The sequence below is a fragment of the Microcaecilia unicolor genome, chromosome 12 (assembly GCF_901765095.1).
Source record: "Microcaecilia unicolor chromosome 12, aMicUni1.1, whole genome shotgun sequence".
NCBI lineage: Eukaryota > Metazoa > Chordata > Amphibia > Gymnophiona > Siphonopidae > Microcaecilia > Microcaecilia unicolor.
The window spans coordinates 4,170,486-4,191,697 of record NC_044042.1 but is presented as its reverse complement, the minus strand read 5'-3'; the positions used below and the strand labels follow the sequence as shown (position 1 = coordinate 4,191,697).

The following is a 21,212-nucleotide window of genomic DNA, read 5'->3' as shown; positions in this document are numbered from 1 at the left end:
CAGAAATCTGGACAAATGTGCAGATTGCTAGCCTCCCCTCCCCTCCCCTTACTTACTACTACTACTACTACTTAACATTTCTAGAGCGCTACTAGGGTTACGCAGCGCTGTACAGTTTAACAAAGAAGGACAGTCCCTGCTCAAAGGAGCTTACAATCTAAAGGACGAAATGTCAAGTTGGGGCAGTCTAGATTTCCTGAGTAGAGGTATAGTGGTTAGGTGCCGAAGGTGACATTGAAGAGGTGGGCTTTGAGCAAGGATTTGAAGATGGGCAGGGAGGGGGCCTGGCGTATGGGCTCAGGGAGTTTATTCCAAGCATGGGGTGAGGCGAGGCAGAAAGGGCGGAGCCTGGAGTTGGCGGTGGAGGAGAAGGGTACTGAAAGGAGGGATTTGTCTTGAGAGCGGAGGTTGCAGGTAGGAACGTAAGGGGAGATGAGGGTAGAGAGGTAGGGAGGGGCTGCAGATCGAGTGCATTTGAAGGTTAGTAGGAGAAGCTTGAACTGTATGCGGTACCTGATCGGAAGCCAGTGAAGTGACTTGAGGAGAGGGGTGATATGAGTATATCGGTCCAGGCGGAAGATAAGACGTGCAGCAGAGTTCTGAACGGACTGAAGGGGGGATAGATGGCTAAGTGGGAGGCCAGTAAGGAGAAGGTTGCAGTAGTCAAGGCGAGAGGTAATGAGAGAGTGGATGAGAGTTCGGTTGGCGTGCTCAGAGAGGAAAGGGCGAATTTTGCTAATGTTGTAGAGGAAGAAGCAACAGGTCTTGGCTATCTGCTGGATATGCGCAGAGAAGGAGAGGGCAGAGTCGAAGATGACTCCGAGGTTGCGGGCAGATGAGGCGGGCACTTACTAGTGCCCTGGTGGTCTAGTGACCTCTTCTGCCTTCAGGGCAGGAAAGAGCCCCCTCTTTCCTGCCCAGAGCACTGCCCTGCATGCATCCTTCCTGTTGGTGATCCTCGGCGCTGATTCAAAATGGCCGCCAAGAGTTGACGTGACCTCGCGAGACTTCAACTCTCGGTGGCCATTTTGAATCGGTGCCGAGATCACCTACAGCTGAAGGATGCATGCAGGGCAGCGCTCCGGGCAGGAAGAGGGGGCTCTTTCCTGCCCCGAAGAGGTCACTAGACCACCAGGGCAGTAGTAAGGTAAGGGGAGGGGGGTGACGGGGTATGTGACAGGGGGGAGGGGAAAATGTGACAGGGGGCAGAGCGAGGGTGTGACAGGGGGCGGAGTGAGGGTGTAAAAGGGGCGGGGTGTTGAAAGGGGGCAGGCGGGGTGTGCAGTAAGGCGGGGCATGAGTCCTCCTTTTTGGGGGACAAAATATGGTAACCCTAACACTGTGAGCCCCAAAAATCTCCTTCCTGGAGCTGGGTAACATGGCAGCTCTGTCCTTCCCCAATCCCATTGCATGTTTTCAGGCAGAAAGTCTAGCTGCCAATTCCAGTTAGTCAGGGTTTGCATTACATTTCCACTGTTTGCATCTGCCTTGAAGAAATGCAAAACAAAGGTGTGAGCCGGGTGGGGGGGGGGAGGCAAGGAAATACCTTCTGTATATGAACATAACTGGCCTTGAACTTCCAATGAACAGGTGAGAGTTAAATCTCAATCTCTCCATAAAGGTAGTTAATAAATACCAATAAATAAACAAACAAACAGATCAAGGCTTTAATGGCTACTGGAGTGTGACTTTCTCTTTTCTCACCACCAGAGGGGGCTGCAGGACAGTACAAGGTTTCAGGAATATTCACTGACTCATCAAGCATTTGCCCCTTTCGTTATCCCTCAGGCTCAGGAGTTTATAGGAGTTCTATTTTTATGTCACAAGAACATGAGAAAATTATGTTTTCAAGTTTTTGAATGTATAATTCTTTCAGGCATTTAAAGGACCTGAGCAGGCTATTGGTTTATATCTGCAGTCACATTCTCTATTTTTATGTGACTCTCGATAGGTATTTTGTAGGAGCTGAGCTTTGATTTATAGGCTCTCCAGCCAATTAGGAAGAAGACACTGTAAATTGAATAGATTTTATTTTGCTTTGCTTTTCTTTTGCAACAAATGGTGTGTCTGATTTCTTTATTTTAGGAAATGTAGTAGCTGAAAAAGGAAGGAAAAAAGAGGTTAGCCTTTATGAACTACAAGAGATTGCAGAAAAAGGAAGACAGGCTAAGAGAAACTGGTAGAGTAGTCAGGAAAGCAAAGATGCAGTGGTGTAGCAAGGGAGGAATGGTGGGGGCGGTCCGCCCCGGGTGCACGCTGCTGGGGGGGGGGGGGTGTCGGCTCCACTGGTTCACTGTTCCCTCTGCCCCGGAACAGGTTGTTCCAGGGCAGAGGGAGCAGGGAACCAGCTGAACCGACACCACCCCAGCGGCGTGCATAAGGCAGGCAAGACTGCACTTGGGGGGGGGCTTGGGTGATGCACCAAGGGGGGGTTGATGTGCCGAGGAGGGGTGGCTTGGGTGATGCGCCGAGAAGGGGGGTGATGCGCCGAGAAGGGGGTTGATGCGCCATGGGGGGGTTGATGTGCTGAGGGGGGGGCTTGGGTGATGTGCCGAGGGGGGGGGGGGTTGATGCGCCGAGGGGGGGTGTCATGCTGCACCCGGGGGGGTGTGCAGCGGTGAACCGCCCCGGGTGGCAGCCGCCCTCGCTACGCCACTACAAAGATGCAAATGGAAGAAAAAAAACAGCCAATATGGTAAAATGGGGGAGGGGGAACAAGACATTTTTTAGATATGTTAGTAATAGGAGGAAGTAGAAAAGTGGCCTTGTGAGACTCAAAGGTGAAGGGGAGGATTATGTAGAAGCTGGAACTGCTTAACAAATATTTCTGTTCTGTGTGAGCAGGACCACAGAAGACAAAGACAAATAGGAACGGAGGGGTGGTGGTCCCTGAACGATTTTCAGAGGACTGTGTTCATGAGGAACTAAAGCTGGACAAAGCGATGGGGCTGGATGGCATACACCCGAGGTAGGGTTACCATTCGTCCGGATTTCCCCGGACATGTCCTCTTTTTGAGGGCATGTCCGGGGCGTCCGGCGGATTTTGCCTGCACCCACGTTTGTCCGGATTTCTGGACAAACGTGGGTGCGGGCAGGCGCGTGCGTGTGGGCGGGCGATCGGCGCCGTGGTAACCCTACTCCCGTCCCCTCCCCTTCCTTACCATGTTCCCTGGTGGTCTAGTGACGTCTTCGAGGCAGGAAAGAGCCCCCTCTTTCCTGCCTGGAGCGCTGCCTCCCCTGTCTATCATCCTCCTCGGTCTGGCTGGGGATTCAAAATGGCCGCCGAGAGTTGAACTCTCGCGAGGCCACTTCAACTCTCGGTGGCCATTTTGAATCTCCAGCCAGACCGAGGAGGATGCAGCAGGCAAGGACAGGCAGCGCTCCGGGCAGGAAAGAGGGGGCTCTTTCCTGCCCCGAAGAGAAGACCCTACTAGACCACCAGGGCTAGATAGTAAGTGAGGGGGGGAATATGTGAGGGGGGGGGGAACCATGTGACGGGGGGCGGGGAATAGAGGGGCGGAACGAGGACCTGAAGGGGGCGTGGCGGGGTGGGGTATGAGGCGTGGCGGGGGCGGGGTAGGGGGCGTGACATGTGTCCTCTTTTTCAGAGGACACAAAATGGTAACCCTAACCCGAGGGTACTGAAGGAATTTAGGAAGTTCTAGCAGCTCTGCTGGCTGACCTTTGTCAATGCTTCTCTAGAGTCAGAAGTGGTCCCTCTCCACAAAGGCAGAAATAAGGAAGAGGTTGGGAACTACAGGGTGGTAAGCGACTTCTGTGGAAAGTAAATTAATGGAAACACTTTTAAAGCAGAGAATAGTAATGTTTTGGGAATCCAATGGATTACAGGACCCGAAGCAACATGGTTTCACTACAGGCCGATCTTGTCGACAACCTGATTAATTTCTTTAACTGGGTGATCGGAGAGAGCGCTAGATGTGGTGTATTTAGATTTTAGGAAACCTTTGACATGGCTCCGCATAGACATCTAATAAATAGACTGAGTGCCCTCGGTATGGACTCTAAAGTAACTGACTGGGTTAGGAACTGGTTGAGTGGAAGGCGACAGAGGATAGTGGTAAATGGAGCTCATTCTGAGGAAAAGGATGTAAATACTCAGGTTGCACATACTGCAGCAGGACATGTTTACCCACTCCTACTCTAGCTGAGATAACATTTAAGCATTTCTCTGACCTCATGTGCAACTTTCTTTAAATCAATCACCTTACTTTCTAAGTCTTCCTACTGTCTTACCCTTCTATATGTTACGTCTTTGCTTTACCCTTCGCTATCACCGATAATGTTCTATTACGTATTGCGTTGACATTGTAAATAGTATACAATACCATACTTTGTATTGTTCGAATATTTTTACTGCTCTAACTGCCTATTGCTCATGTTTGATCTATTCTTACTGTACACCGCCTTGAGTGAATTTCTTCAAAAAGGCGGTAAATAAATCCTAATAAATAAATAAATAAAACCAGTGGTGTGCCACAAGGTTCGGTTCTTGGGCTGGTTCTTTTTAACATTTTAGCGATATTGCTGAAGGGCTGTCTGTTAAGGTTGCCTCTTTGTAGATGATACCAGAATCTGCAATAGGGTAGACACCCCTGAAAGTGTTGGCAACATGAGGAAGGACTTAGCGAAGTCAGAGGAATGGTCTGGAATTCGGCAGCTAAGATTTATTGCTTAAAAAATACAGGGTAATGCGTTTGGGCTGCAAAAATACAAGGAAATGGTACAGTTTAGGGAGTGAAGAACGTTTGTGCAAGAAAGACGAGAGGGACTCGTATGTGATGGTCTTAAGGTGGCCAAACAGGTAGAAAAGGTGACGGCAAAAGCTAGAAGGATGCCTGGCTGCATAGGGAGAGGAATGGCCAGTAGGAAAAAGGAGTTGATGTATAAGTCTCTGGTGAGACCTCATCTTATATAATAAAACTGACCCTCAATGTTCTGAAGACACTGACGTCACTTCCTTCAAGACAGGTTCGAAGGGTTCGTGGTTGTGAAGCCACCGAAATCGCCATGTCTCGAGGCCCCGCCCTGGCGTCAAACGTGATGACGTCGAGGGCGGAGCAATGGCATACATGAAGACAAATAGGGAGCAATGTATTAAGTGACATGAGGTTCAGGAGGTGCGGAGCAATGGCGTCAGAACGACGAAGGGGTCGGTAGGTAGGTAGGGAGGGAGGGAGAAGGGGGGGGTGTAGGGGAGGAAAACCTTGCTAGCGCCCGTTTCATTTGCTCCAGAAACGGGCCTATTTTACTAGTTTAGAATATTGTGTACAATTCTGGAGACCAAACCTTCAAGAAGATATAAACAGGATGGAATCAGTCCAGAGGACGACAACTAAAATGGTCAGTGGTCTTCATCATAAAGCATTTGGGGACAGACTTAACGATTACAGTATGTATTTTTGGAAGAAAGGCGGGAGAGGGGAGATATGATAGAGACATTTAAATACCTCTGGAGGAGAGTCTCTTTCAACTGAAAGGAAGCTCTGGAAGGAGGGGGCAAAGGATGAAGGTGAAAGGGGGGAAAAACTCAGAAGTAACCCGAGGAAATACTTCTTCATGGAAAGGGTGGTGAATTCATGGAACAGCCTCCCGGTGGAAGTGGTAGAGATGAAAACAGAATCTGAATTCAAGACAGCTTGTGACGAGTACATAGGATCTGAAAGGGAGTGATAGGGAAAGCAGATGGTCTGGATTGGCAGACTGGATAGGCCATACGGTCTCTTATCTGCCGTCATTTTTCTCTGTTTCTATATGCAGAATAAAGCACTACAGCCCACAGCTTCCGGACTATTTTGGTTCTAGTTCCCTCTGTACCACCCTCATTCCCACTTAACCTCTATCCACGCTTTCTTTCATCTTGTTTTCATTAGATTTTAACCTCTTTGGCCTAGAAATTATTTATTTATTTATAACATTTATACCCCACATTTTCCCACCTATTGGCAGGCTCAATGTGGCTGACATCAGACCATAAAGGCAATCGCCAATCCGGTAAACAAACAACCGAAGTATAATAAGGTGAATGGGAAGGATAGTAATTACAAGGGACGAGGGAAAAGAGGGGAAGGGTAATAGAGTCCATGAGGTCCATAAATAAGTTGTATTCCAGGAGTTCTGGATTTAAGACGGGTCCTTTAGGATAAGCCTTTCCAAATAAACTGGTCTTAAGAGATTTTCTGAAGTTCAATTGGTCATGAATAATTTTCACAGGTTTAGGTAATGCATTCCATAGTTGAGTGCCAATAAAGGAAAAGGTGGAAGCGTAAGCGGATTTATATTTGAGACCATTACAGGTAGGATGATGGAGATTTAAGTATGAACGGGATGATTTGCAAGAATTCCTAGATGGCAGGTTGATAAGGGAATCCATGTAACCTGGGGCTTCACCATAAAGAATTTTATGGGCTAGGGTGCAAATTTTAAAAGTGATTTGTTCCTTTACTGGAAGCCACTTTGGTTTCTCTCGAAGGGGTCTAAAGCTGTTGAATTTTGATTTTCCATAGATTAATCTGGCTGCTGTATTCTGGGCGGTTTGGAGTTTCTTTAGAAGTTGTTCTTTGCATCCTGCGTATATTCCATTAGTCTAGGTGGCTTAATACCAGTGATTGAACTAGGTTACGAAATATTTCTCTAGGGAAATAAGGTTTTATACGTTTGAGTTTCCATAAAGACATATGTGACCCAGTTCCTCAGCTCTGTGTATCTTCTTGGTCAGGATATATAAAGCTAGAGACAGAACAACTCAAGATTAAAGTAAGGAAAATGGAATGAGCATTGGTGTAGGAAGGGGGGGGGGCGGTCCGCCTCACGTGCACGCCGCTGGGGGGGGGGGGGGGAGTGTCGGCTCTGCTGGTTCCCTGCTCCCTCTGCCCCGGAACAGGTTACTTCCTGTTCCAGGGCAGAGAGAGCAGGGAACCAACGGAGCCGACGCAGCTCCCAGCGACATGCACTCGGGGCAGTTCGGCCCTCCCGCCCATCTTTCGCCGCTTTCCTATGTAAGTACGCGCTCCGGGGGGGTTGCGCTTCAGAGGGGGGAAGGTGCGCTTCGGAGGGGGGAGGGTGCGCTCCAGAGGGGGGGGGTGTCAGCTGCCCTCGCTACGGCACTGGGAATGAGTAAATGACACCCCCCCCCCCCCCAGGAGCCTTCACTGTGAGAATCTCTCCTAATCACTTAACCAACTCGGTAGTAACCTCTTTTCACAGTTACAAACAACACTCAAGATACAGAATACAGTGATGCTTTTGAAGTTATAAAGCTACATTCCTCCAACACTGCTAAACCTTAGGGCATTCCTGGGGTCAGTGAAGCAAAGTGTCTTTTTCAAATGTAATACTACCTGCCTCATATGCTCTGGCCTGGAGATGAGATCAATCTGTGCCATATTTATTTATTTATGTACAGATTCACCCACTGTAGTTCCTTCAGCCTAACAAGATCAAACAATTTATAATCATTCGTATCACACCTAGACAGACTAAAATCTCTCTGTTACACACCCAGGATTTACACACACACACACATTCAAAATAAAGCCTTTAGAAAATTATCTTCATAACGCACGCATCAACCTTTTCCTATATGAGCACACAATTTTGGAACGCGCTGCCGCGCAACCCGAGAACGATCTATGAACTAACCGACTTCCACAGACTATTGAAGACCCATCTCTTTAACAAGACATACCACAAAGATCAACACATATGAACTCCCTCACATGTATCCAGAATTGTTTCAATGCTTTCTTGTGCTATTACAATCGTGTTCTAACTTTACCATGTAATCCAAAATCCTTCTGTAATGGCAAATGTTTATTCTCTTCTTATTCCCATTACTCATGATGTATTGTAAGCCACATTGAGCCTGCAAAGAGGTGGGAAAATGTGGGATACAAATGCAATAAATAAACCAAGTGAAAGGATGCACATTTCCCCGAAACTGAGAAAATCGAAGATGCTCTCCAAAGTCACAACTGTAGTGTTCCTTCTGCTGACTAAGATGTTTCATTATATTCTGCTGACGTTCTGAGAGTATCACATTTCTGTTCCACTGACCAGCCAGAGAGTAGTGTAAAAATCTGTAGAAATCCAGTGGGAGCAAAACTCATTTTTAGACCAAAAACTGGTGCAGCCCCTGAAGACCCCAATGACAATCCCAGAAAAGGGCTTTTGCAATCCTTAAAGCTGCACCCGTGAAGATATGCTGAGTAAAGGATCATTCCTGCCCTGCTACCTTTGCTGGCTTTAAAACTAGTGTTAATTAAGGGGGAAAAAAACATGTCCACTGTCACTTTTACTCTCTGATCTTTCACGCTCTGCTGTTTTCCTGTTTATTTTGGGCTGCAGGTTTCCCTCTGGCTGTAATGGGATTGCAGGGTGGGATTGTCCATCACATCCTATAATGACACTATGGATTCCCATCCAGCTCTGATATCACGTTATCCAACAGATTGTAACGAATGTTCTGATTCATCCTTGGGTGAAAGGTTATTATTAGAGCTGTATTGAATAGCATATTTTACTATTCAGTTGAATACGAATAACAAAAAATATTATCCATCCAAATACGAATAACGGGCCTTGAGCTTTAACATAAGAAATAATAAGAGAAACAGCATGAAACCAGAGATCAAGTGTTTATTTCAGTAGGATTTAGCACAGTAGAGCACTGGATTAGTCGTATTCGAATTTAAATCACTATTGGGCTCAATCAAATACGAATATTCGATACAACCCTAGTTATTATTGATCCAAATAATACCTACATAAGTACATAAGTAATGCCACACTGGAAAAAGACAAAAGGGTCCATCGAGCCCAACATCCTGTCCACGACAGCGGCCAATCCAGGCCAAGGGCACCTGGCAAGCTTCCCAAACGTACAAATATTCTATATATGTTATTCCTGGAATTGTGGATTTTTCCCAAGTCCATTTAGTAACGGTTTATGGACTTGTCCTTTAGGAAACTATCTACCCCCTTTTTAAACTCTGCCAAGCTAACCGCCTTCACCATGTTCTCTGGCAACGAATTCCAGAGTTTAATTACACGTTGGGTGAAGAAAAATTTTCTCCGATTTGTTTTAAATTTACTACACTGTAGTTTCATCGCATGCCCCTAGTCCTAGTATTTTTGGAAAGCGTGAACAGAAGCTTCACATCCACCTGTTCCACTCCACTCATTATTTTATATACCTCTATCATGTCTCCCCTCAGCCGTCTCTTCTCCAAGCTGTATAGCCCTAGCCTCCTTAGTCTTTCTTCATAGGGAAGTCGTCCCATCCCCGCTATCATTTTAGTCGCCCTTCGCTGCACCTTTTCCAATTCTACTATATCTTTCTTGAGATGCGGTGACCAGAATTGAACACAGTACTCAAGGTGCGGTTGCACCATGGAGAGATACAACGGCATTATAACATCCTCACACCTGTTATCCATACCTTTCCTAATAATACCCATCATTCTATTCGCTTTCCTAGCCGCAGCAGCACATTGAGCAGAAGGTTTCAGTGTATTATCGACGACGACACCCAGATTACCTATCAGTAACATCCTACTTACGCTAAAATTACACTATTAATACCAGGATTACTTTATCGACTAGTTACCTGCAGATACTGTGATGTAGAACTGAGCCTGTTATAGGCTATTCCAGGGCTCATGTCATGATTTTAGGATTATCAGCAACTTCCCTATCACCCTGAAACTCGCTATCAGCTGCACACCCTCCTCTGTTCCTGTCTCCGGGGATGTCTTCAGACCATGGCAATGCAAAAGCAATCACAGGCCAGGCTGAGAAATGACTAGAACAGCACTGCAGGGTATTTTCATCATTTCATCTCACAAGCAAAGGGATCTTCCCAGAAACTCAGACCCTGAAATTCAATAAAGCTCATCAAAAGGGAAATTGTTTGTTCTGATTGGCAGGCTCAACTGCACTTCCTCAGGTCCAGTTTCCTATGACAAGTGAAGCCAGGTCTCAGGGGACTGATATGAGACACTGCTATCTATTTGTCATCTTATCCTGTCTGCTCAGTCAACACAGGGGAGCAGAGTCATGCTAGCAAGGAAAGGGTCAGGAAGAGGAGACAGCAAGGACCAGCTGATACCTAAACCCCAGAACATCTGAAACCGCAGTGACATCTCAATGTGCAACATGACAGTAATCATCAGATTAAAAGCAACCTTCTCTCAAATTACTAATCACATCTCTGCTAATTCACCTCACTCCTGCTCTGCTATTCCAACACTGAGATTTCCACACACATTTACAGCTCTGCCAATGCACCTCAGTTCTGCCCCACAGTGCCTCCTGCTATTCACAGGGCTTTGCCAATGCACCTCACTCCTGCCCTGCAACACCTCCCCCCCCCCCCCCCCCCCCCCCCCCCCCCCGTGCCTCTAGGACTGACTCTCACAAAAGGTGAAGTAATTCTCTTCTGTTATACATCTTGTACAGCCCACAATCCCTGCCCTACAGACAGAGTTTGTCAGCATGCCACCCATGTGTTCACCTCTTCTCTGCTTGCCTACAGAAGGGGAAGACGAGGAACAGGGAGGTTTGATCACTATTCTAAGCTCTGTCTTTAGCCCCCCCCCCCCCCCACCTACCATATAAGCAGGGAGGGGGCAGGTATAGTTCTGCTTCCCCAGGGAGACAATGTTTTGCAAAGACTTTGGACCAAGCTGTCCTGCTGTATAGGTAACATCTCTTTTCTAATAATATAGTAACATGTATAACACACAAAATCATTAAGATACCCCATTACCTGCCCGACGGCTCAGGCACAATAAGAAAAGAGAGCTTTTGAATGCCCTGTCTGCCTGCAGAGAGCCTGCAGAGAGCTGCAGAGAAATTTCAAGTGAAGAAACAGCAGTGTTCTGACAAACCCGAAGAATGGAACACTGCAACCTCCAAAATGGCTCAAATCTTTCCTCATAGAAGTGCCAGAAGGGCTGTTCAACGTACGACACCTGGGGCAAAAGCCCTGGTCATCCTGCTCTAGTTCCAGCCCAGGCATGCATACAGCACTAACAGCTGCAGAGAGACCCCAGGCCAGAAGACAGCAGCACCTAGAGAGGTTAAGAGCTAAAAAGGAACCTGAGGGAGGAGACAATTCTGCTCTGAAAAGACCCCCAAAGTACACATACGTTTCCAGCATACCTTAGCATAAGGATGGCACTCATCCGTGCCATGGTACGTGCAAAATTACCTCATTTTGAAACATTAGCACAGCACAAACAGCTGCAGACAGCCTTTGGGGAGGAAGCAAAATGGACCTTCTTTTGATTTCTTTTTACTTTTATCTACATTAATTAAGGAATTAATTTCTAACGTATATGCTGCTCCTCCCATAAGGCTGCAGAGAGATGAACAATTTATTTGATTCCCTGTTTTTATTACAGAACTCCCCCCCCCCGACCAGCTGGTAAAAACTATATTGTACACAACTAACCCCCAGAAACTATAAATGACTTGCAAATTTCCACTCGCTACCCTGAGATGGGTGCGCAACTAAACAAGATCACGGCGTTGTACAACATACACATCATACGTAAAACTAGAAGGGCCACCATTTAAGAGATAGGAAAGACTCATTCACACAAGACCATAGAAATCATCGAAAAATAAAAATAAATCCAGACAGCGGCACAGAGAACATAGCGAGATCCTAATCACACAAAAATACAATGAAATATCTTTACCTGCGAAAGAAAGAAGCGGGTCCAAGACATTAGTAGGCTGATAGTTTGGGAGTCGCCCTGCTCCTGCTTTCCATCCTCTCCCCTTCCGCCTGAGCTCAGAAATAAGTACAGTCAGGCCTGGCTAGCAGCTGGATGGGAGACTGGCTACTACCAGTGGGCTATCGTTTGCAATGACATGTTTAAACCCCCAAAATGAGCAGAAAAATACACAAAAAAATATGTTTTCCATTTGCCGATAACAGTGCGTTCTCTTTTGAAAAAGGACGCTCTTCTGAAACAGTCACACTCTTTCCACAATACGGCACCATTGTCATAAGAATATCAGAATATCCATACTGGGTCAGACCAGTGGTCCATCTAACCCAGTATCCTGCTTCCAACAGTGGCCAATCCAGGTCACAATTACCTGACAGAATCCCAAAGAGCAGCAACATTCCAGAACCTCAAAGAGTGACAAGGTTCCGGAATTCCAAAGAGTAGCAACATTCCATGCTACCAAACCCAGGGCAAGCAGTGGCTTCCTCCATGTCCATCTCAAAAACAGAATATGGACTTTTCCTCCAGGAACTTGTCTAAACCTTTTTTTTAACCCAGATACGTTAGCCGCCATTACCGCATCCTCTGGCAACGATTCCAGAGCTTAACTATTTCTTTGAGTGAAAAAATATTTCCTCCTATTTGTTTTAAAAGTATTCCCATTGCAATTTCATTGAGTGTCCCCTGGTCTTGGTACTTTTTGAATGAGTGAAAAATCAATTCACCTCCACCTGCACCACACAATTCAGAATTTTGTAGACCTCTATCCTAGCCCCCTCAGCCATCTCTTTCCAAGCTGAAGAGTCCTAACATAAGTGCATAAGTATTGCCATTCTGGGACAGACCGAAGGTCCATCACTGCGCATGCTATCAGGAAAAGAGTGGGCACTCAACAACCTTGCTCCTGAGATGAAAAAAAGCAGCCCATGAAAACAACTGAAGCAAACATTCCCGGAAACGACATGGAAGCAGCACAAAACAAACGTTTTCTGGCTGTCCATCTCCGCTGGCTACAGTAAGCGGCAGAAAAATGCAAACCAGTGCAGTACCTGCAAAAATGTCAGTCCTCAGTATGGGACTGTGATCACCTACACTTAGTAATGGATAAAGTATTTATCACGCTTTCATCTTCAAAGGTTTATTAACCCCAGCCTGAAACCAACTATTTGAAAAGTACAATGAAAGGATAAGTATCAATACAGTGCGAGATTTACCAGTGAAACGTTATCAACATGCCTATGATAACAAGGGAGTTTTAAGCAGGATGAAAGTCCTGACAGCATGGGAGGGAGGGAAGTCTGCAGAGGAGACAAGACTCACTAAACAGAGGCCAAGGGTTGGAGGTGAAGGGGTAGTTAGGTAGTGGGTGGGAACAAGAAGGTGTGACATTTCTTTAAAGGGATGAACAAACGTGGATAAAGGTGAGCCGGTCCATATTGTGTATCTGGATTTTCAGAAGGCGTTTGACAAAGTACCTCATGAAAGACTCCAGAGGAAATTGGAGAGTCATGGGATAGGAGGTAGTGTTCTATTGTGGATTAAAAACTGGTTAAAAGTTAGAAAACAGAGAGTAGGGTTAAATGGTCAGTATTCTCAATGGAGAAGGGTAGTTAGTGGGGTTCCCCAGGGGTCTGTGCTGGGACTGCTGCTTTTTAATATATTTATAAATGACCTAGAGATGGGAGATAACTGTGTCGTCAGCAAGTTTAATCACCTCACTAAAGTTATTCAAAGTTGTTAAATTGCAAGAGGTTTGTGAAAAATTGCAAGAGGACCTTTCAAGATGGGAGACTGGGCATCCAAATGGCTGAAGACATTTAATGAGAGCAAGTGCAAAATGGTGCATGTGGGAAAGAGGAACCCGAATATAGCTATGTAATGCAAGGTTCCACATTAGGAGTCACCGACCAGGAAAGGGATCTAGATGTCATCGTTGATGATGTGTTGAAACCTTTTGCTCAGTGTGCAGCGGCACAGAAGAAAGCAAATAGAATGTCAGGTATTATTAGGAAAGGAATGGAAAACAAAAATGAGGATGTTATAATGCCTTTGTATCGCTCCATGGTGCAACCGCATCTCGAATACTGTGTGCAATTCTGCTCACCACATCTCAAAAAAGATATAGTGGAATTAGAAAAGGTACAGAGAAGGGCAACGAAATGATAAAGGGGATGGGACGACTTCTCTATGAGGAAAGGCTAAAGCGGCTAGGGCTCTTCAGCTTGGAGAAAAGGCGGCTGAGGGGAGATATGATAGAGGTCTATAAAATAATGAGTGGAGTTGAACGGGTAGATGTGAAACGTCTGTTCACGCTTTCCAAAAGTACTAGGACTAGGGGGCATGCGATGAAGCTACAATGTAGTAAATTTAAAACGAATCAGAGAAAATATTTCTTCACTCAATGTGTAATTAAACTCCGGAATTCATTGCCAGAGAATGTAGTAAAAGCAGTTAGCTTAGCAGGATTTAAAAAAGGTTTGGATGACTTCCTACAAGAAAAGTCCATAAGCCATTATTAAAATGGACTTGGGAAAATCCACTACTTATTTATGGGATAAGCAGCATAAAATGTATTGTACTGTTCTGGGATCTTGCCAGGCACTTGTGACCTGGATTGGCCACTGTTGGAAACGGGATACTGGGCTTGAGGGACCTTCAGTCTGTCCCAGTATGGCAATGCTTATATTCTTATGTACTGGGCTAGCTCCTGAATTTGAACCAAGGGGAGAGTTTTTCTGCACTCTAGCATTGTGTAAAGAGGTGGAGACAAGAAGTCAGAAAGCATGGAACAAGCACAGAGAAATTGTGGAGCTTTGTAGCTGATGGTCTTTCTCTATCATCTTTTATGTTTCTGTAGAGCAGACAGGTCTCTTTGTGATGCATCAGTAAAGTGCACTTCAAACCTTGTCCTGATTAGTACCTACTACAGATTAGGTTTTACCAACTCTTAACCTTGCAAAAAGTGTGCAGTAGAAGCACCGAACCTCTCCAGCACAGCACCACTCCTCCTCAGCACAGCACCACTCCTCCTCAGCACAGCACCACTCCTCCCCAGCACAGCACCACTCCTCCTCAGCACAATTCTGCTCCTCCCCAGCACAGCACCACTCCTCCTCAGCACAGCATCACTCCTCCTCAGCACAGCACCACTCCTCCCCAGCACAGCATCACTCCTCCTCAGCACAGCATCACTCCTCCTCAGCACAGCATCACTCCTCCTCAGCACAGCATCACTCCTCCTCAGCACAGCATCACTCCTCCTCAGCACAGCACCACTCCTCCCCAGCACAGCATCACTCCTCCTCAGCACAGCATCACTCCTCCTCAGCACAGCACCACTCCTCCCCAGCACAGCATCACTCCTCCTCAGCACAGCATCACTCCTCCTCAGCACAGCATCACTCCTCCTCAGCACAGCACCACTCCTCCCCAGCACAGCATCACTCCTCCTCAGCACAGCATCACTCCTCCTCAGCACAGCATCACTCCTCCTCAGCACAGCACCACTCCTCCCCAGCACAGCATCACTCCTCCTCAGCACAGCATCACTCCTCCTCAGCACAGCACCACTCCTCCCCAGCACAGCATCGCTCCTCCTCAGCAAAACTCTGCTGCTTCCCAGCACAGTACCACTCCTCCTCAGCACAGCACCACTTCTCCTCAGCACAGCATCGCTCCTCCTTAGCACAACTCTGCTGCTCCCCAGCATAGCACCACTCCTCCTCAGCACAGCATCACTCCTCCTCAGCACAACTCTGCTGCTCCCCACCACAGCAAAGCACCACTCCTCCTCAGCACAGCATCACTCCTCCTCAGCACAGCATCACTCCTCCTCAGCACAGCACCACTCCTCCCCAGCACAGCATCACTCCTCCTCAGCACAGCATCACTCCTCCTCAGCACAGCATCACTCCTCCTCAGCACAGCACCACTCCTCCCCAGCACAGCATCACTCCTCCTCAGCACAGCATCACTCCTCCTCAGCACAGCATCACTCCTCCTCAGCACAGCACCACTCCTCCCCAGCACAGCATCACTCCTCCTCAGCACAGCATCACTCCTCCTCAGCACAGCACCACTCCTCCCCAGCACAGCATCACTCCTCCTCAGCACAGCATCACTCCTCCTCAGCACAGCACCACTCCTCCCCAGCACAGCATCGCTCCTCCTCAGCAAAACTCTGCTGCTTCCCAGCACAGTACCACTCCTCCTCAGCACAGCACCACTTCTCCTCAGCACAGCATCGCTCCTCCTTAGCACAACTCTGCTGCTCCCCAGCATAGCACCACTCCTCCTCAGCACAGCATCACTCCTCCTCAGCACAACTCTGCTGCTCCCCACCACAGCAAAGCACCACTCCTCCCCAGCACAGCACCACTCCTCCTCAGCACAGCATCGCTCCTCCTTAGCACAACTCTGCTGCTCCCCAGCATAGCACCACTCCTCCTCAGCACAGCATCACTCCTCCTCAGCACAACTCTGCTGCTCCCCACCACAGCAAAGCACCACTCCTCCCCAGCACAGCACCACTCCTCCTCAGCACAGCATCGCTCCTCCCCAGCACAACACCACTCCTCCCCAGCACAGCACCACTCCTCCCCAGCACAGCACCACTCCTAAGTACAGCATCGCTCCTCCTCAGCACAACTCTGCTGCTCCCCACCACAGCACAGCACCACTCCTCCTCAACACAGCACCACTCCTCCCCAGCACAGCACCACTCCTCCTCAGCACAGCATCGCTCCTCCCCAGCACCACCACTCCTCCCCAGCACAGCACCACTCCTCCCCAGCACAGCACCACTCCTAAGTACAGCATTGCTCCTCCTCAGCACAACTCTGCTGCTCCCCAGCACAGCACAGCACACTCCTCCTCAGCACAGCATCGCTCCTCCTCAGCACAATTCTGCTGCTCCCCAGCATAGCACAGCACCACTCCTCCTCAGCACAGCACCACTCCTCCCCAGCACAGCACCACTCCTCCTCAGCACAGCATCGCTTCTCCTCAGCACAATTCTGCTGCTCCCCAGCACAGCACAGCACCACTCCTCCTCAGCACAGCACCACTCCTCCCCAGCACAGCACCACTCCTCCTCAGCACAGCATCGCTCCTCCTCAGCACAATTCTGCTGCTCCCCAGCACAGCACAGCACCACTCCTCCTCAGCACAGCTCCACTCCTCCCCAGCACAGCACCACTCCTCCTCAGCACAGCATCGCTCCTCCCCAGCACAACACCACTCCTCCCCAGCACAGCACCACTCCTCCCCAGCACAGCACCACTCCTAAGTACAGCATCGCTCCTCCTCAGCACAACTCTGCTGCTCCCCACCACAGCACAGCACCACTCCTCCTCAACACAGCACCACTCCTCCCCAGCACAGCACCACTCCTCCTCAGCACAGCATCGCTCCTCCCCAGCACCACCACTCCTCCCCAGCACAGCACCACTCCTCCCCAGCACAGCACCACTCCTAAGTACAGCATTGCTCCTCCTCAGCACAACTCTGCTGCTCCCCAGCACAGCACAGCACACTCCTCCTCAGCACAGCATCGCTCCTCCTCAGCACAATTCTGCTGCTCCCCAGCATAGCACAGCACCACTCCTCCTCAGCACAGCACCACTCCTCCCCAGCACAGCACCACTCCTCCTCAGCACAGCATCGCTTCTCCTCAGCACAATTCTGCTGCTCCCCAGCACAGCACAGCACCACTCCTCCTCAGCACAGCACCACTCCTCCCCAGCACAGCACCACTCCTCCTCAGCACAGCATCGCTCCTCCTCAGCACAATTCTGCTGCTCCCCAGCACAGCACAGCACCACTCCTCCTCAGCACAGCTCCACTCCTCCCCAGCACAGCACCACTCCTCCTCAGCACAGCATCGCTCCTCCTCAGCACAATTCTGCTGCTCCCCAGCACAGCACAGCACCACTCCTCCTCAGCACAGCACCACTCCTCCCCAGCACAGCACCACTCCTCCCCAGCACAGCACCACTCCTCCTCAGCACAGCATCGCTCCTCAGCACAATTCTGCTGCTCCCCAGCACAGCACAGCACCACTCCTCCTCAGCACAGCACCACTCCTCCCCAGCACAGCACCACTCCTCCTCAGCACAGCATCGCTCCTCCCCAGCACCACCACTCCTCCCCAGCACAGCACAACTCCTAAGTACAGCATTGCTCCTCCTCAGCACAACTCTGCTGCTCCCCAGCACAGCACAGCACCACTCCTCCCCAGCACAGCACCACTCCTCCTCAGCACAGCATCGCTTCTCCTCAGCACAATTCTGCTGCTCCCCAGCACAGCACAGCACCACTCCTCCTCAGCACAGCACCACTCCTCCCCAGCACAGCACCACTCCTCCTCAGCACAGCATCGCTCCTCCTCAGCACAATTCTGCTGCTCCCCAGCACAGCACAGCACCACTCCTCCTCAGCACAGCACCACTCCTCCCCAGCACAGCACCACTCCTCCCCAGCACAGCACCACTCCTCCTCAGCACAACTCTGCTGCTCCCCAGCACAGCACAGCACACTCCTCCTCAGCACAGCATCGCTCCTCCTCAGCACAATTCTGCTGCTCCCCAGCACAGCACAGCACCACTCCTCCTCAGCACAGCATCGCTCTTCCTCAGCACTACTCTGCTGCTCCCCAGCATAGCACCACTCCTCCTTAGCACAGCATCGCTCCTCCTCAGCACAGCATCGCTCCTCCGCAGCACAATTCTGCTGCTCCCCAGCACAGCACAGTACCACTCCTCCCCAGCACAGCACCACTCCTCCTCAGCACAGCATCGCTCCTCCTCAGCACAATTCTGCTGCTCCCCACCACAGCAAAGCACCACTCCTCCCCAGCACAGCACCACTCCTCCTCAGCACAGCATCGCTCCTCCCCAGCACAACACCACTCCTCCCCAGCACAGCACCACTCCTCCCCAGCACAGCACCACTCCTAAGTACAGCATCGCTCCTCCTCAGCACAATTCTGCTGCTCCCCAGCACAGCACAGCACCACTCCTCCTCAGCACAGCATCGCTCCTCCTCAGCACAGCATCGCTCCTCCACAGCACAACACCACTCCTCCCCAGCACAGCACTGCTCCTCCTCAGCATGTCTTAGTGCTTCTTCTTCATGGGCAGAATACTCTGGCGGGATGTGGGAGCTTTTTGCTATGTCCTATCCTTACTAGTTCGTATCTATGCACCCTGTGATTCTGGCCAAAATCTTCAATTCTTGGTTGGGTCTCTCTTTGTCCCAGGGTGCCAGAACCTATCCAAGAACCCTGACCAGTAGGGCTGTCAAGGGGTTGATTAGAAAACCCTTTAGAGGTGGAAAAATGAGTGAAATTTACATGTCAGCCATTAGTAGATGAAAAATCATGAAACTGCTGCTCACCTCCTTTTATTTGGTTGAAGAAGAAAGGGGAGAAAGGGAAAGGTCATTGGGAATCAGAGTAGAGAGGCTGGAGGGAAAGGAAAGTGGGGGGGTGGAGGGAGGGGTGAGGGGTACAAATCATGATAAAAATTCTTGCTTCTAGCTTTGGGCCCGTCCTTGCGCCAAGATGCCAGATCTTATCCCAGCTGATCCACCTTCCCACCCGGCTCCTTGTCCTACACCCCTGACTTCAATCATGTACCTCTTTGCCACTGGCTCTTACCTTATCAAAGCCTTTCTCGCTTTCATCCGGCAACAGATAGGTGGCTGCATTCTCCGCAATGAGAATGCTTGTGTCTGTGGTAGAGCAGGACCGTGGCCTGCCCTGATGCTGGTGCAGGATGGCCGTGAGGCTGCTGTCCTGGGGTGTTTTTCGGAGAAGGTGGGGGCTGCTCCCTCTCTGGGGTTCAGAAGGCCCGCTCTTACTCCTCCGACTGCTGCTGCCCCCACTGCCATTGTGCAGGCTGCTGCCTCTCTTTATGGAGGGGCGAGAGCGGATCTGTTGTAAGACCCTATTGAAGGCTGTGGGCCGGGCAGGCAGGTCGTGCAGGGACATGGCATAGGACACACGGTGCATCTCCGGAGAGCGTTCTTTCTCGTCCGGCGAGTCCCGGTCTGACATCCCAGGGTGCTGTTGCTGCTGCCACATGTCCTGAGGGTTCTGCTGCTCCCGCTCTCGAGACCGCCGCCGGCTATGGAAAAGATGCTTCAGACCGTGGCCGAACATAGAACCCTCCGACAGCTGCTGAATTTTCTTTCAGTGGGGGAAAAGATTTTTAAAAAGATATAAGTTATATAATCATGATTAAGGCTGTCTACCAAATTAGTGCAACTCCACTGCAGGATTTAAGTTCTACGCCAGATAATATAATACAGGTTTGAAAATGGCTGTGAGGTGGACGGGGGTTTTTTTTGGCTGTTTTGTGCTGGACATTTTTTTTTTTTTTTGCATTTAGATGTAATTTCAAAAACGCCCCTCCATATCTCATTTTATTATGTTTCACCCATCCCTACCTATTGCATTTGTTTGTTCTGAGTTTAAGCACCTCAATCTCTTTTCTCCTTTACTAACCTCCAGTCAGAAGACAATTCGTTCGGTAACTTCCCAGCAGCTAACATTTGAATCGAAGATAAGACTAGAAAGGCAGATCAGTGTCATAATTTGAAAGTTACAAAAGCTGCCCGTCCTCCAAAATCTCTACCTCCTCCTTGAAATGTGATGTGAAAATTGGACACATCAAAGGCGCATCAGTCCCTGACAGGATGGGAAAATGAGCTCCCTGTCGCTGTCTTACATGTAATGCTGCTTCTGGCTGTCTCTCTAGCACCTCTGTAATACAGACTCACTGGAACCCTCAAGGTCCACCTCCATCAATCCTTCTGCCCCATCAGTCCCCACCTTGAACTTAGGCTTTTGAAGGATAATGTTCAAGGGATTTTACATCTTCGTTATAAACTACTCCTCTCCGAGTGGTTAAAAGCTTGGACACTTTTCACAAGGTCATCTTTTTGGTAATATTCAAAAAGAAAGCAGTATTTGATTTTCCTATGAAAATGATCTAAAAAATGCAGCTCTACCAAAGGGCCCCTTGCATTCTCCCTCCCCAGCTCTGCATCTGTCCCTGTGGGTCCCGAGGGGTTGATTTCATTCTCTGCCCCTTTGAGAACTACCATAAACCAGCCTTGGACCTGCAAACATTTTCCAATAATGACAGGTCATTTGGGTCACCTTAACCTACCCCGAAATGAGAGCTTCTCAGGTAATCATCAGGTGGACAGGAAAGAAGTCCTAATTCCGGTTTTTCTTCCTGTCAGGGGCTCCATGCTATCCAGAAACACTGGATCCTTCCCTCGTTTGCAAACACTCTGTGGTTTCATGAGTGTTGACAGAGGGACTTTTTATCCCCTTGGCGTTGTTTGAAAATACTCTGCGGACAGATTAATGGGGGAGATTCTATATATAGCGCCTGGAAAATCCGCGTGGAAATCATTTTCACCTAAGCGTATTCTGTAAGATTT

At 49.0% G+C, this 21,212-nt stretch overlaps 1 protein-coding gene across 2 annotated transcripts in view; it reads right to left on the bottom strand.

Moving 5' to 3' along the window:
- Positions 1-19,947, bottom strand: part of TMCC2 (transmembrane and coiled-coil domain family 2) — a 64,749-nt gene extending 44,802 nt beyond the window's left edge. Inside the window, exon 1 of one of the 2 annotated variants that reach the window (XM_030221753.1) lies at positions 19,411-19,947. In XM_030221753.1, the coding sequence (XP_030077613.1) occupies positions 19,411-19,920 (510 nt within the window). In that variant the 5' untranslated portion in view covers positions 19,921-19,947. The remainder of the gene's footprint in view (positions 1-19,410) is intronic. The other variant, XM_030221754.1, reaches the window with a different exon arrangement.
- Positions 19,948-21,212: the final 1,265 nt, after the last annotated feature.